Below are 13,175 nucleotides of genomic sequence, written 5' to 3'. Positions count from 1 at the left end.
GAGTAAGCAATTAAGAGTTATACCTACCCAAGGTCTTTATGGGCATTTCCAATCCTTATGAGGGTAAAACTGTCCTTACCATTGAGAAGTAAGTAGTTTTATCCTTTGGATGTAAAAGGGTCATCGTAGGGTCATCGATTGGTCATTGAAGGCAACATTTGTAAGGATACCTTAGCATTCGAAGGGACGATCATCATTTAACCGTAGGCTACACCGAAGGGTCATCGAGGGACAAAATCATATATTCGAAGGCAACATCCGAGGGACTATGATTTATTTTATGATGATTTAATCGAAGGGTCTTTGCTAAGTATATCCCCACATTCGCGGGACATGACCGTAATACCGTAATATCGTAGGGTAACAAAGAGAAGTCCGAGATCGCATATTTAAAGGCAAAGTTTTACAATTAATTAGATAGCCGTAATCGATTAAGTAATTAGGTCCACATTAAAATCGACGAAATCAATACATTAAAATCAGCTAAGAAATTTAGAATGAATCTCCACATTAAAATTAAGTAATTCAGAATCCATCTCCATAAGGGTATCCCACACACAAAGTGGAATACCTAGCCGGCCGTTTCCTCGGGAATATGTAAGCCTTTACACAATTCAGCACACAGGTTAGGACATCGAGGTAAAGTACAATTGAAAATTGCACCACAACATAAAAACAACAGTCATAAAGTCAGGCCAAATGATGCAGAATTATAATAAATCTTGATTAGATAAACATAAGGCAGAACAGAAAAGAAACAAAACAGCCACTGTCCCGTTCGCTCCTGCTTCGCCTAGCGAAGGCTTAGCGAGTTCTCGCTACAGGCTCGCTTAGCGATGTGCTAGCGAGCTGCTACGGGTTTTGAGTTTGATAGCAGCATGATCTCCGGAACCCTAAACTTTATGGCATTTAATTACAGGAATAGCATGGACAAACATTCAGGATATTCAGGCATACTTAAATTCACATGTGAAATCAAATTACATATCCGAAAATTTAATCATGATGCCTTATGTATGTAGAGATTACCGATTAAAAGCATAAAGCAGTAGTGATGCGCAAACCTGTTTGCAACTGAGCTGCGATGTTGAAGGGACTGACCACTCTTGGTATCGGATGGAGTTGGGCGGCAGTAACTTCGGCGCGGATGAGCGACCTTCAGGGTTTCTTTACTCGGAATACTCTAAGTTGATCTCCAGGGTTTCTATGCCAGGGTTTCCGTCCGTCTTCGTCTGTTTTTTGTCCTCCCCTTTTTCGTGACTGAAGTGTCGGTATTTATAGTGATTGTGGTGACCTAATGGGCTCAGAATGAAGCCCAAAAATTCTGATATATCGCAAGCTTCGCTAGGCGAGCGTTGTAGCGAAGGGTTCGCTAGGCGAAGGATTTGCTCGCCTAGCGAGCAGGCCATTTGTGACCTAATGGGCTCAGAATGAAGCCCAATAATTCTGGTATTCGCAAGATTCGCTAGGCGAAGGAGTGGCTCGCCTAGCGAGCGAGCTAGTTTGGGCCTTTTTCTGGATTGGGCCTGTTGTGAGCTGGGCTTTTGTTCCTTTAAGGTCAGTGCCTTGCAGAATAAGTTGGAGTGCTTCGAGAAATGTTTTGCGAGATTAATGGGCAAATTTTGGGGTATGACAGTAACATATGACTTGTGGATTTGGCATGCATTTTTTGGTATTGCGGGTTCAAACAATGACATTAACGTGTTGAACTAATCCAACGTGTTTAACGATATTTTGGAAGGACATGCTCTCATTGTGAAATATACAATCAATAAAAATCCATATAATATGGGCTGCCATCTAACAGATGGTATATATCCAGAACGGGCTACATTTTTCAAGAATGTTTCAATTTGCGAGGAGAAAAGAGAAAACTATTTGCACAATATCAAGAATCAGCTAGAAAGGATGTGAAGCATGCATTTAGAGTGCTTAAATCTCAATTTACAATTATATGTGGCTCAACGTGTGTCTGGCACATGGAAACCTTCAAGCATACCATATATGTTTGCATCATATTACACAACATGATTGTTGAAAACGAACGACACACATATGGAAGTGATTATGATTACTCTTATGATAATGTGGATAACAACATCTTAATAACTGAAATATTTAACGATCTTCTTCCAAATCTTACTACAAGACTACAAACAAGAGCAGACCTTCACGAAAAATAAGTTTATCACCAACTTCAAGGAGACCTAATGAAGTATATTTAAGAACATTTTGGACAAGAGGATGGCGAAATTTAAATTTGACTAATTATGAGATGTTATTCATTTTTATTGTTTTTAATTATATGTGAGATTAATTTTAAGTTTATTTTGAATTTTATTTATTTTATATTAATTTTAATTTTAATTTTATTTATTTTATATTAATTTTAATTTTAATAATTTAAATAATTATTTTAAATTAAATAAAATTTAATATAAATAAGATATTAATATATAAAGTAAAGTAATGTGACTCAATATGAATTTTTTAGAATTGCTCTATTAAAATAAAAATTGGATGAATTGCTTTGATACGACGTAGTTTAATGGGTCCCACAAAGAATCTAAATGCTCTAACTCAAATAGAGTTTAATATCTCAATTATGTTATTAATGTTTTTAAGAGACACTAATGAGTTGTTTTTCAGTTATGATTTTGTATTAAAGGCAATCCCTAATCTTGCTGGTTCAATTAGTACAACTCTAGAATAACATATATATATATATATATATATATATATATATATATATATATATATATATATATATATATATATATATATATATATATATATATATATATATCAATTGGTTTAGTAGTGATTAACATTAGACTGGATAAAACGGACTATGGTTCGATCTCTACAATTGGGATTGGAAAAGGACTGAAAAATAAATCACAAGTTAAAGTTTTTCATTCCTAAAACAACAGTTGATGGAAAATAAATCACTGAGTTAAAAGTATATTAACAACTTGATAGGTAGTAAAAGTAAAATTCACAATTTACTACTATCATATATCAGGCTGTAATATTATAATTTCTTTATAAAAAAAACATAGTTATAATTGAGAAAAGATTTTTAAGAATAGCATCCTAACCAAAACAAGACGCTTATGATTTTTGTCGTGAAGTTATATCTGACCTTACAACAGAATCAGATACCTACGTCTGTTTCTGAAGCCATAAATCATCTGATAAAGTTGCAACAGAATCGACAAACCATAAATCAGGGAAGAACAAACAACAGGTTGTGAAGAAACTTGAACAAAAAGAGTTGTGCTGTGAAAACAAGTCCATGATTTAAAGCATTTATTCATGGTTTGCCAAACCTTGGGGACCAACAAAAAATGTGTATATGTATGTATGAATGAGAGGATGATTTTATATATATTCGGTTCCTCTTATCTTATACACCGTGCACCTGTCTGCATGCACTACAAAGACAACAAGCAACAAGAATTTTCCAGCACTACAATTTCACCTTTTGTCTATTCATATCAAAATTCTTCACAACTGTCCTACACATTTCTTCAATAAAGTCCCTTTTGAAATGGTATATATCATATCATATCAGTGTTAATTAGCTTGCATAACAAATTAACAAGAGGGGGACCAGACCAAAACACACAAGTCAATAATAATATGAGAGTGATATGCATGATTTTTTGCTCATGTCGAAATTCTTATTCTCATGGCCACAAAGGAAGTAAAGAAGGAAGAAAAAAGAAAATACCAAATTCGGGTCGAGGTTGAATACATTGAACCGTTTGTTTTTTTGTCCGTTATATCTAGATACCGTCCATGGTGAAAACTGGCATCCAGTACCGAGTACGATGGCATCTTCTGTTGTGAAGTCATGGTTAGTAGTAAGTACTTTGTGCCAGGTTATGTCACCACCACTTGTTATGGCCATACTAGTACTATTGCTTCTTCACAATCATTTTATGCCTGAAAATAAAAACACAAGATTCTATCAGACTTAAGCACCATGCAAATTAACTTGTTATTAATCATGAATATAAACATGATCAAAACGCCATATTAGAAAAACTAAACAAAAGAAAGGTAAAAAGTAGGAAAGAACAGCGGAACAGGTAGATCTTATACATTTATGTTAAAGTGGTGAACTTTTCTTCCTACTGTTCCCTAGTTTTTTAGGCTTCAATGTGAAAATTTTGATCTGTCTCTCTCAACTCAACCATCTAGAATCTAGCTTTGTCCAGTGCTATGAGTACTTTGCAGGGTTGAGAATTAAAATACAGTGGACCAGTATTATCTACCTCTGCATCTAAATCAAAGTTTATTCATATATATCACTGAATAATTAAAATGAGTTAGCTAAAATAAACACAAACAACCATTATGATTCCTCTTACAATCAAGCCTTTGCAGAAGTCCACACTAGCACTATTTCTGTTTCCTTTCTAAAGATTCTTATTGTTTTAACATATGCTTTTTTGTAGAAACTAGTACTGTTCATTTATTACTACTAATAATAATAATAACAACATTACAATTATTTTAGAAATCATGTTATGTATGCATGTGATATGGGTCCTTTATCTGAGTGGTATCAGAAACCACAACATGAACAAAAGAACTAAAGCAAAATCATTTTCTCCTCCTCATTCTTAATTCCTTGATTACCTATAGATAAGCATTTATACGTAAGGCGTTTGGATTTATTTTATCTGACAGAAGTACTAACTATCCCTTTCAACATTCATTTCATTCAACATGCATCAATAGTATACCCTGCAAAAATTTGGATTTATACATTCCATTATTAGTTTATATTATTAAAGACTAAACCAATATTTAGCACCCTACTTAATAAACTATTCTAATACACTATAGTATTTTCTTACAAAATCGAATATCCTCTAGACACGGTTGCAGAGATTAATCCCTCAAAGCAAGTAAAACCATACTTAGCGACAAAACAGGCTTGAAGCATCTCAACTCTATAGTATTCTACTCTACTACTATTAAAAGAACACAATTTAAAGAAAATGAAGGTTGTGGTCCACACACACTTTGCCCCTTCTTTTTACATTTTTGCTTCATATAAACTCCCTCTTTCACTTCATTGATCCCAAAACTCTAGCCTCTTCTATTCTACAACATCACTTGTTATCCCCTCCCTTTTAGTCTTTTTCATCTCAGCTCTCACAACACAATGGAAGCTAGGAGTATTGAAAGGAAGAGAGCAATGATGATGGAAAAGGTGAGAAGGAACAACACAGTGGAAGAAGAAGCAGAAAATGAAGTAGAAGAGGACGATGGTGATGTTAGTCTGACTGAAGAAGAGAAGAAGAAAGGGGTTGGTGGTGGGAGAAGAGGAGGTGGTGGAGGTGTTTCTCCACCTTCCTGCCAGGCAGAGAGGTGTGGAGCTGATTTGACAGATGCAAAGAGATACCACCGCCGCCATAAGGTGTGTGAATTTCATTCCAAGGCACCTGTTGTGATGGTTGCAGGGATGAGGCAGAGGTTTTGCCAACAATGTAGCAGGTTTTCAATACTCAATATACACCATTTTCTCTTATATACATTGACAATCCTCACCTGACAAACCGGTTTTGTAGGAATGAATTAAATCAAACTCTAACTGTACTATGATATCAGAAAATGTTGATTTTAGTAGTTCAGTTCAAACTAGCTTTGGAGTACTATTTTGTTTTTGAAATCAATGATGAGTCATGTTGTGCAGGTTCCATGACTTGGTAGAGTTTGATGAGTCAAAAAGAAGCTGCCGCAGGCGATTGGCTGGACATAATGAGCGGCGCCGGAAAACCAACCCAGAAGCTGCGAGTGAGGGCAGCAGCCACGGCAAAGGACAACATCAACCTAAGGAAACACAGTGTAGGATTCAGATGAACTTACCAGGAAGTTCTGGCTACAAATCATTCAATATCAGGTGAAGCTAAAGTGTTGAGTTCAGCCAGCTCCCTCTCTTCTGTCACCTTCTGGTTGGTTTCTTACGGTCCAAGGCATATAATAAAGAACCATAGTATGTTCAGCAAAACAAGAACCTAATCTACCCACCAAATGTCCAACGTCAAAATGTCATGAGTGAATGAATGCCTTTTTGTTTCTGTTTGTCTTTATCATAAGTAAGTATCCCTATTAATGTACACCATTGAATGTTGTAACTCTATTTTAGACTTCAATAGAATAATAAACTGTTGCTTCTTTTGGGTAAATTCTTTTATCTATTTAAGTTATATATAACTTCTACACTTTTTTCAGGCCATATAATATATAAACTGTCACATTAGGTGCTAGATTCCATTTGAAACTCCATGACACACGCCTGTTATGGTTTGGGCGTAGAACTACTTTTTTTTTTCATTGTCATAAATATATACAAAATATACTAAAAAAATGTTAATTCAGTTGATAAAGATGTAACTCATAACTTACTAAAGTGTATGTTCAAGCTTCATTGTTGATGCGAGACCCTAACCTAAGTAATGGATAATATATAAGTACACTTGAATTTTGAGAATTTTCCCTACTCTATAAGTCTTCCAAAACAAATTCATAAATTATGAACGTGGCTATCTACTATTATTTCAATGATTTAGATAAAAATATGGTCTTTGATATAACATTATGACGATAACTGATTCATATAACTGACCTCACTTAGTGGCGATAGTTAATCTATATAGCCGATCCCACTTAGGGGGATAAAATTAAGTTGTTCTGGTGTCTTGTCTCTTTTAGACTTATAGATAGACTTGGTCTGCATGTATTTTTTTCTCCAAATAACAATGCTCTTAATCAATATACAACTTGTTAAATATGTGTATAAAATAACCTTGAACAGACCAATCCGACATTTCATCTTTTGGAAGGAAAAAAAAGTTTATATTTTCACTGTGGTCTTCACCCTGTTTGATGATCAAACTCTCTTATACTCATACAAATTACTTTGGCAATTAACAAATCTACTCAATATTTCTAGAATTGTTACATTAAACAACACAATATCTAAGTTGGTTTGGATGAAAGCAGTTAAAAAAAAGAGACCACATACTTATGCTTGAGCAGAATAACATCTCAATGGATATCAACATTTATCTATATCTACACAAAAGCTTGTAGATTAAAAATCTACAAATGTATATTTTGCATATATCAGTGAAACCTCACAACAATGCAAGAGATATCATCTGAGCTTTTCCTGTTAAGCGCTTCTTCAGTAAGGTGCTTTGCTGCAGATCGAGCATCCTTGATATCTTTGATAGCATCAACTGCTTCTTGATTTGACATGACCTGTAATAATAATAACAGATGTGAAGAAAAAATCAAACATGCTTCATTTTATCAAAGCGTTTACCTTCCATAACCCATCACTGGCTAATATAACAAACTCTCCGCCATCATCTATCATCTTCACTGTCATATGTGGCTCTGAAGTCATGTGTATCTTAAGAGTTTTGTCGCCAAATGCCCGAGACACTGCTAACTGCCCATCAACGCGTGCAACATCCCCTGAATTGATAACAAAATTAGTATCCTTAAAAATAAATTGTATCTTTAGCCCCAAGCAAATGTTTTAGGAATAACAAAACTATGATGCACTGATGCAGATTCAAGCACAGGACACTACACGGATACGGCCAGACAGTGGCGGAGCTTGAACTAAGAAATTGGGAGAGCCCAATTGAGTTAAATAATTGATGGGCTTTTGGCAATCAGTTTAAATGATATATGATTCAAACTATTTATGAAAAACATGACATTTTATACCTGGGAAGTTAGATACAAAACCACCTCTATTTTTTATATCATCACTTTCTGTTGTTGGTTCATGATCCACTGACAGTGGTATAGCAACTCCATTCTCGCACAAGACAGCTCGAGAATCACCAATATTAGCCACTACTAGCTTCCGACAGTTGATCAGTATTGCTGTAACTGCAGTTGAACCTCCTCTGCCCAATTCACCTGATTTCTCTAAAATAGTTGAATCAGTTTCGCTATATGCTCTCTTCACACTATCCGCAGGATCAGTCCAAAAATCAGGCTACATTAGAAAACAAGAGTTATAGACATACATGATATCCAAAAAGCCAACGTCTCCGAATGAATGTTGATAAAAACGCAAGACTAAAATCCAAAACAATTTACTAAGTGTAGAAAAAAATTCTAAAAACACTCTTGTAATGTGCTAAAGAAAGTCTCATTTCTATTTTATTCAAATTTCTATTGCATATAGCAGTATCAAATTTGTTCAACTTAAATTGACATTAGTAATTTTTCTGTTTTTGTTTTGGAACTGAGCATGGCAAGGAATATACATATCAGGAATTAGTAAAACAGAAATCCTCATACCTCATTTATGATATTATCGAACAAATGAGAACGCAAGTAATCAGGCACAGTGTGACCTGCGTGACCGTCGAATATTGCAAATAAACCCAACTCATTGTCATCAACATGTTTGAATTCAGCAACGACGTAGTCTTCCATGGCATGATTTGATCTTCCCTTTACCAAGTGAAAGCCATGAGTTACATGCTTTGACATCTTGCTTTTTCCTTTCCCTAAGTCTGGATCAGATGGTCCCAAAACTTTTTCCTGCAGTAACATACTAAATATGAAACTCAAAATGAACACATGAAAGATAGAATCTAATACAACAACAACAAAACCTTATCTCACTACGTGGTGGAGTCAGCTACATGGATCGTCATAATGTTTGATCCAAGACCATGCTTCTATCTAAATCATTAATCTCGAGATCTACTCTCCTCACAAAGAATCTATAGGCCTTCTGTCTATATGCCCAAACCGCCCAAATCTATTTTCCATCATTTTTAATATATGTGATACCCCCAAGATTCTATTTTCCATCATTTTAAGTATAGGTGATACCCCAACATTTCTAATCTTATCTTGTTTAGTCTTACGACAGTTACTTTATAAGGTGACCCACCTATCTCTCTTCTCCAATGTAGAACTCTTAAGATAGTCTTCACATCTAAAAACTAGATATCTAGATCTGAATAGACTTTAAAATTTTATAATGGATTGAACTCATCCTTAAGACTTTCATTTTTCAGTAAAATAAAATTACATTTCTTGTTTCATCATGACCAGCATGAATATCATCACACTAATCTGATAGAATGATATTGCAATTAACAACTGGCATAGAGGCTAATAAATGCAACCCACCTTTCATAAGGGTTATAATTAACTCTTTCTCTGATCAATGAGAGACAGTTAAGAAAATGTAATTTGAAAATTTCTTGGAATAAAAGGAATATTTTGTGTAACAGTTACTAATCATGTGAAGGAATGTATGTGTGTTGATGATGCAGACGTAAATTTGCAATAGCAAAAAATGAAGCAGCACATAAAAATGATTCACAGAATATATATTTAGAATCGAATCCACAGAAGCAGGTTGAATTGAAATCAATAATGAGGGAAAGAAAACACGTAAAATAGAAATTGAATGAAAAGGATATACCTTCATCTTATGGAGGATTTCTTTGCCGCCGGTCATAGTTAAGTTGTGGAAGTGGAAGGGTATATATATATATATATATATATATATATATATATATATATATATATATATATAGAGAGAGAGAGAGAGAGAGAGAGAGAGAGAGATATTTGAGAGAGTACAGACACGATAGAAGAATGGAGGAGATGAAGAAACGAAAATGAAAAGAAAATGCGAAAGGGAAAGACGAGTGTGTTGTGAAAGATGATGAGGATCACTCTCGCCTCGACACGATCTACTTTCTTACTTTATTTAAACGCGTTTTTCTGTTTGCTTCTTTTTTTCTACGTAGTTACGGGAAACATCAATTTTACTGCCATTGTCACCTGTCGGTTATAACTTGTTGAGCATTTTTACTTAATTAAAAGACAACTTAATTATTTTCTCTTTTCTTACCGCACATGCATGGTTCGTCTTCAAATATTCAATAAATGCTCTATTCATAACCGATCAATTTCATATGTTTGAAGACAAAATTATTCACTACAAACCAACAAATTTCAAGGTACTCCGATACTCTAATCATTTTCAAACCCAAACAGATACTCCAAATAAATTACTCTCTGAAATATCGATAATACTTCAATCCAACTTGCTTCTATGGATTCGATTCAAAATATATATTCTGTGGATTATTTTTATGTGCTGCTTTGTTTTTCTATCCCAAATTAATAATACCCATACAGTGATTTATTTGGAGTATCGATTTGGGTTTGAAAACCATTGGAGTATTTGAGTATTGTTATGGGAACTTCACGAAACATTTCACGGCAGGGTTTTCATCACTACCGTCGTCATCGGTTTAAGATCGTCGGAAAGCGATTCACATCTAACTCACTGATTCACCACCACATGATGTCGTCGTCGCCGCCACGTCTTGAAACCTCCGCATGACCGGCAACCAAACAAAACTACTTCGGTAAAGCATGAAAAAAAAGAAACAGGGCATAGAAGCTTTCGTCACTACCATCATCACTAGTTTAAGATCGTCAAAAAGTGATTCACATCTAACCCACTGATCTATCACCGCATGACGCCGTCGTCGCCGCCACGTCCTGAAACTACCACATAACAACGATGATGATAATAATAATAATAATAATAATAATAATAATAATAATAATAATAATAATAATAATAATAATAATAATAACAATGGTTTTAATGGTTGTTATTATTTGGTTGGTAATGGTGAAATGTTCCACCTTGGAGAATCCAAAAGAGGTAGTGACATTGGTGTTATGATGAACTTAACAGGTTTTAACGATGATGATGATGATGATGATGATGATGATGATGATGATGATGATGATGATGATGATGATGATGATGATGATGATGATGATGATGATGATGATGATGATGATGATGATGATGATGATGATGATGACATTGTTGGTAGTGTTACTACTAGGGGTGGACATCGGTTGGGTTGGATCGGTTTTCGGGCCCAAATTCCCAATCCGACCTAACCATCGGTTGGAAAAAACATAACCAAAACCGACCGGTTTGCAATTCGGTTATTTTTTGTTTCGGTTTTGTTCGGTTCGGTTTCATAATGCGGTTTATTCGGTTTTAAAAATAATTGAGCTCATTCCAAAATAAATCCAACACAAGTGGATTTTATCTAGGATTTAAATAGCACAATTTTATACTAGTCTTTAAACTTTTAGTTTACTTATGAACAAAAAAATAAAACAATATATCTTAAAACTTATGAAATTGCTGCATTTTTCGGAAATGGATTGAACAATCATTGTTAACATTTGTATTCTAAATTTCTACTCATATTATATCTATCTTGCTGACATGGATACAGGGCCGTTCAATGTAACAAATGTCTTTGAGTTCCATAATGGACGGTGGTATATGGTTCATCATCACAGTTCTGTGATGAATGGGGATGTAGAGCAACAAATTATGCATGGATAGTAATAGTAAGAGAGATGATATGTTATTATGTCTGATACTGGTCTCAGAAAAGGTTTATTTGCAGAAGCAAGATGCTTGAAATTATTTTCGTAATAGGAAGTTTTGTTTTGAGCTTTGAATCTTTTGTTTTCATACTGTATATAATACAGGAAATTGCAATGGGGCCAAAAAAGTGTGAAAAATAGATTAAGTGGATTAAAGTAAATACAAAAGATCGATGGAAAAGATTACATGTGAATCAACGTCCAATACATCGGTGAGACTTGTGAAAAACCAAGGCTGTGCAGTTGCAGGAGTTACTAATTCAAAAGTATAGTCCAATTTTGGCGTGCATTTTAGTTCTCTAGCAGTGTGTGCATTTTTCAATATTGTAAGAGACAAGTCCATTCCGGCAATGCAATATCCAATCAACCTTCAATGCAATATCCAATCAACCTTACCTATAGATGATCATCAATCAACAATCGTATATATAAGAGCTAGTGCATAACAATTTCTATAACAAAAGATAAAATCAAATCAAATTCTTTTCATAAGCTATTACCAAGTTCAAGTGATGAACACGCGTTAACACCTTAAGCTCGGCAAAAAATTCTTTTGATGCTTTCATGTCCATCTTCTTTATTGCAGCTTTCTGTGTAATTAGATAGAACTTCAGCATTATCATATTCAACATTAGTTAGCATGAGAAAAACAAAAACCAAAACAGACACAATACATATCAGCAGCATTAAACCAGAGGCCATGCTTGTTTTCACTTCATGAGCATATTCAGCACAAGCTAGACCAAGGAATGTTAAAGGGAATGAGTAGATCCACCATGTAATGTTTAACCTTTTTATAGTTTTCTTGAACAGTCCTGGCCTGCAAATAATGTACCATTCCTAGTGAAAACATTGAAATCGCAAACTCGCTCCAACCGATTTCTGTCGCAACTTGAGCCGCCACCAAGTTTCCTATAACAGAAACAAGGTTAACAGGGTTTGCTACCACTGATAGAAACCTCTTTTCAGTAGGTAAACTTTGAGAACAATGGTCTTGTACTCACCAAAAACAAACATGGTAGCTCTGAATCCACCTTTCTTTCTCTTCCATTCAGCAAGAAGCTTGAGCTATTCAGTCTCCTCTTGATATGCCTGCAAAACAAAAAAATTTGAATCTCATCAACATTATGCATAAAAAAAGTATATAGAAAAATGGTTGAGTAAGAGTTCATTCAAATCCAAAACAGGAAAAAAAATTGAATTGTATTATTGATGATTAAGGGTACAGATTAATGATGCTTAACCAATCAATTATCATAATCATAATCAAACCTAACATATAGTATAGTATACCCCACTCTGTCTTTATTCCACAGCTTAAGCATTAGTACTGTAAGGTGAAATGTCTTGGGCTTAATGAATATAGATTTGTTAATCCCCAAGTCTGTAAGAGTGAAAAAAACTAGTCATATTTCAGATAAAAAAATAGCACATAAGCGAATGAGATTAAAACAGAAGCATACCAAAAAAATGTAACATTTCGAACACTGAATTGTTATGAAACTAGCAGCAGTGGCTGCCCAAAAAGTTTCTGAGTCATGATTCTCATAACAACAGCAATATGAAATAACAACAATCTGAAATAAATAAACATGATTCTCATAAATAACAACAATCTGAAATAAATAAACATAAAAAATGATCCATGAACATTATGCAGAGGCATTACC

At 34.4% G+C, this 13,175-nt stretch overlaps 3 protein-coding genes and 2 long non-coding RNA genes across 7 annotated transcripts; 2 read left to right on the top strand and 3 right to left on the bottom strand.

Annotated features, from left to right (window-relative positions):
- Positions 1 to 3,359: 3,359 nt before the first annotated feature.
- Positions 3,360 to 4,898, bottom strand: LOC127075422 (uncharacterized). Its single transcript, XR_007786444.1, has 2 exons — positions 4,111 to 4,898; positions 3,360 to 3,951 (listed from the first exon to the last, which is right to left on the bottom strand). It is a non-coding gene; the product is annotated as an uncharacterized LOC127075422 (long non-coding RNA).
- A 142-nt stretch (positions 4,899 to 5,040) lies between these two features.
- On the top strand, positions 5,041 to 6,206 carry LOC127075419 (squamosa promoter-binding-like protein 3). Its single transcript, XM_051016884.1, has 2 exons — positions 5,041 to 5,514; positions 5,714 to 6,206. Exons 1-2 carry the CDS (start codon positions 5,183 to 5,185, stop codon positions 5,922 to 5,924), a joined length of 543 nt encoding a protein of 180 aa, XP_050872841.1. The 5' UTR covers positions 5,041 to 5,182; the 3' UTR covers positions 5,925 to 6,206.
- A 733-nt stretch (positions 6,207 to 6,939) lies between these two features.
- Positions 6,940 to 9,623, bottom strand: LOC127075417 (probable protein phosphatase 2C 39). The gene is made up of 5 exons (XM_051016883.1): positions 9,491 to 9,623; positions 8,347 to 8,592; positions 7,762 to 8,038; positions 7,349 to 7,503; positions 6,940 to 7,284 (listed from the first exon to the last, which is right to left on the bottom strand). Exons 1-5 carry the CDS (start codon positions 9,524 to 9,526, stop codon positions 7,147 to 7,149), a joined length of 852 nt encoding a protein of 283 aa, XP_050872840.1. The 5' UTR covers positions 9,527 to 9,623; the 3' UTR covers positions 6,940 to 7,146.
- A 290-nt stretch (positions 9,624 to 9,913) lies between these two features.
- On the top strand, positions 9,914 to 12,070 carry LOC127075421 (uncharacterized). 2 transcript variants are annotated; one of them, XR_007786443.1, is made up of 3 exons: positions 9,914 to 10,034; positions 10,787 to 11,513; positions 11,611 to 12,070. It is a non-coding gene; the product is annotated as an uncharacterized LOC127075421 (long non-coding RNA). The 2 variants fall into 2 exon arrangements; XR_007786442.1 differs by lacking the exon at positions 11,611 to 12,070 and having other exon boundaries at positions 10,787 to 11,580.
- LOC127075420 (chitin elicitor receptor kinase 1-like) lies at positions 11,642 to 13,078 on the bottom strand. Of its 2 annotated transcripts, none has more exons than XM_051016886.1 (6): positions 12,969 to 13,078; positions 12,778 to 12,889; positions 12,510 to 12,597; positions 12,296 to 12,417; positions 12,006 to 12,095; positions 11,642 to 11,901 (listed from the first exon to the last, which is right to left on the bottom strand). In XM_051016886.1, the coding sequence occupies exons 3-6, from the start codon at positions 12,520 to 12,522 to the stop codon at positions 11,869 to 11,871; spliced, it is 258 nt and encodes an 85-aa protein (XP_050872843.1). In that variant the 5' UTR covers positions 12,523 to 12,597; positions 12,778 to 12,889; positions 12,969 to 13,078; the 3' UTR covers positions 11,642 to 11,868. The 2 variants fall into 2 exon arrangements, with proteins under 2 accessions (XP_050872843.1, XP_050872842.1); XM_051016885.1 differs by having other exon boundaries at positions 12,799 to 12,889.
- Positions 13,079 to 13,175: the final 97 nt, after the last annotated feature.

Source organism: Lathyrus oleraceus, chromosome 4 (assembly GCF_024323335.1).
Source record: "Lathyrus oleraceus cultivar Zhongwan6 chromosome 4, CAAS_Psat_ZW6_1.0, whole genome shotgun sequence".
In the NCBI taxonomy this organism is placed as follows: domain Eukaryota; kingdom Viridiplantae; phylum Streptophyta; class Magnoliopsida; order Fabales; family Fabaceae; genus Lathyrus; species Lathyrus oleraceus.
The sequence above is the reverse complement of the archived record's forward strand: the minus strand, read 5'-3'. Positions and strand labels throughout refer to the sequence as shown.

What these genes read in the sequence shown, in the direction of transcription:
- LOC127075419 (XM_051016884.1), top strand. Translation starts at nt 5,183, where the DNA reads ATGGAAGCTAGGAGTATTGAAAGGAAGAGAGCAATGATGATGGAAAAG. An exon ending in TTTTGCCAACAATGTAGCAG is followed by an intron (nt 5,515 to 5,713) that starts GTTTTCAATACT and finishes CATGTTGTGCAG; the next exon opens with GTTCCATGACTTGGTAGAGT.
- LOC127075417 (XM_051016883.1), bottom strand. Translation starts at nt 9,526, where the DNA reads ATGACCGGCGGCAAAGAAATCCTCCATAAGATGAAG. An exon ending in AAATCCTCCATAAGATGAAG is followed by an intron (nt 8,593 to 9,490) that starts GTATATCCTTTT and finishes ATGTTACTGCAG; the next exon opens with GAAAAAGTTTTGGGACCATC. An exon ending in CCAGTGATGGGTTATGGAAG is followed by an intron (nt 7,285 to 7,348) that starts GTAAACGCTTTG and finishes TTATTATTACAG; the next exon opens with GTCATGTCAAATCAAGAAGC.
- LOC127075420 (XM_051016886.1), bottom strand. An exon ending in TTCAAGAAAACTATAAAAAG is followed by an intron (nt 12,096 to 12,295) that starts GTTAAACATTAC and finishes CTAATTACACAG; the next exon opens with AAAGCTGCAATAAAGAAGAT. An exon ending in GTGTTCATCACTTGAACTTG is followed by an intron (nt 11,902 to 12,005) that starts GTAATAGCTTAT and finishes GATCATCTATAG; the next exon opens with GTAAGGTTGATTGGATATTG.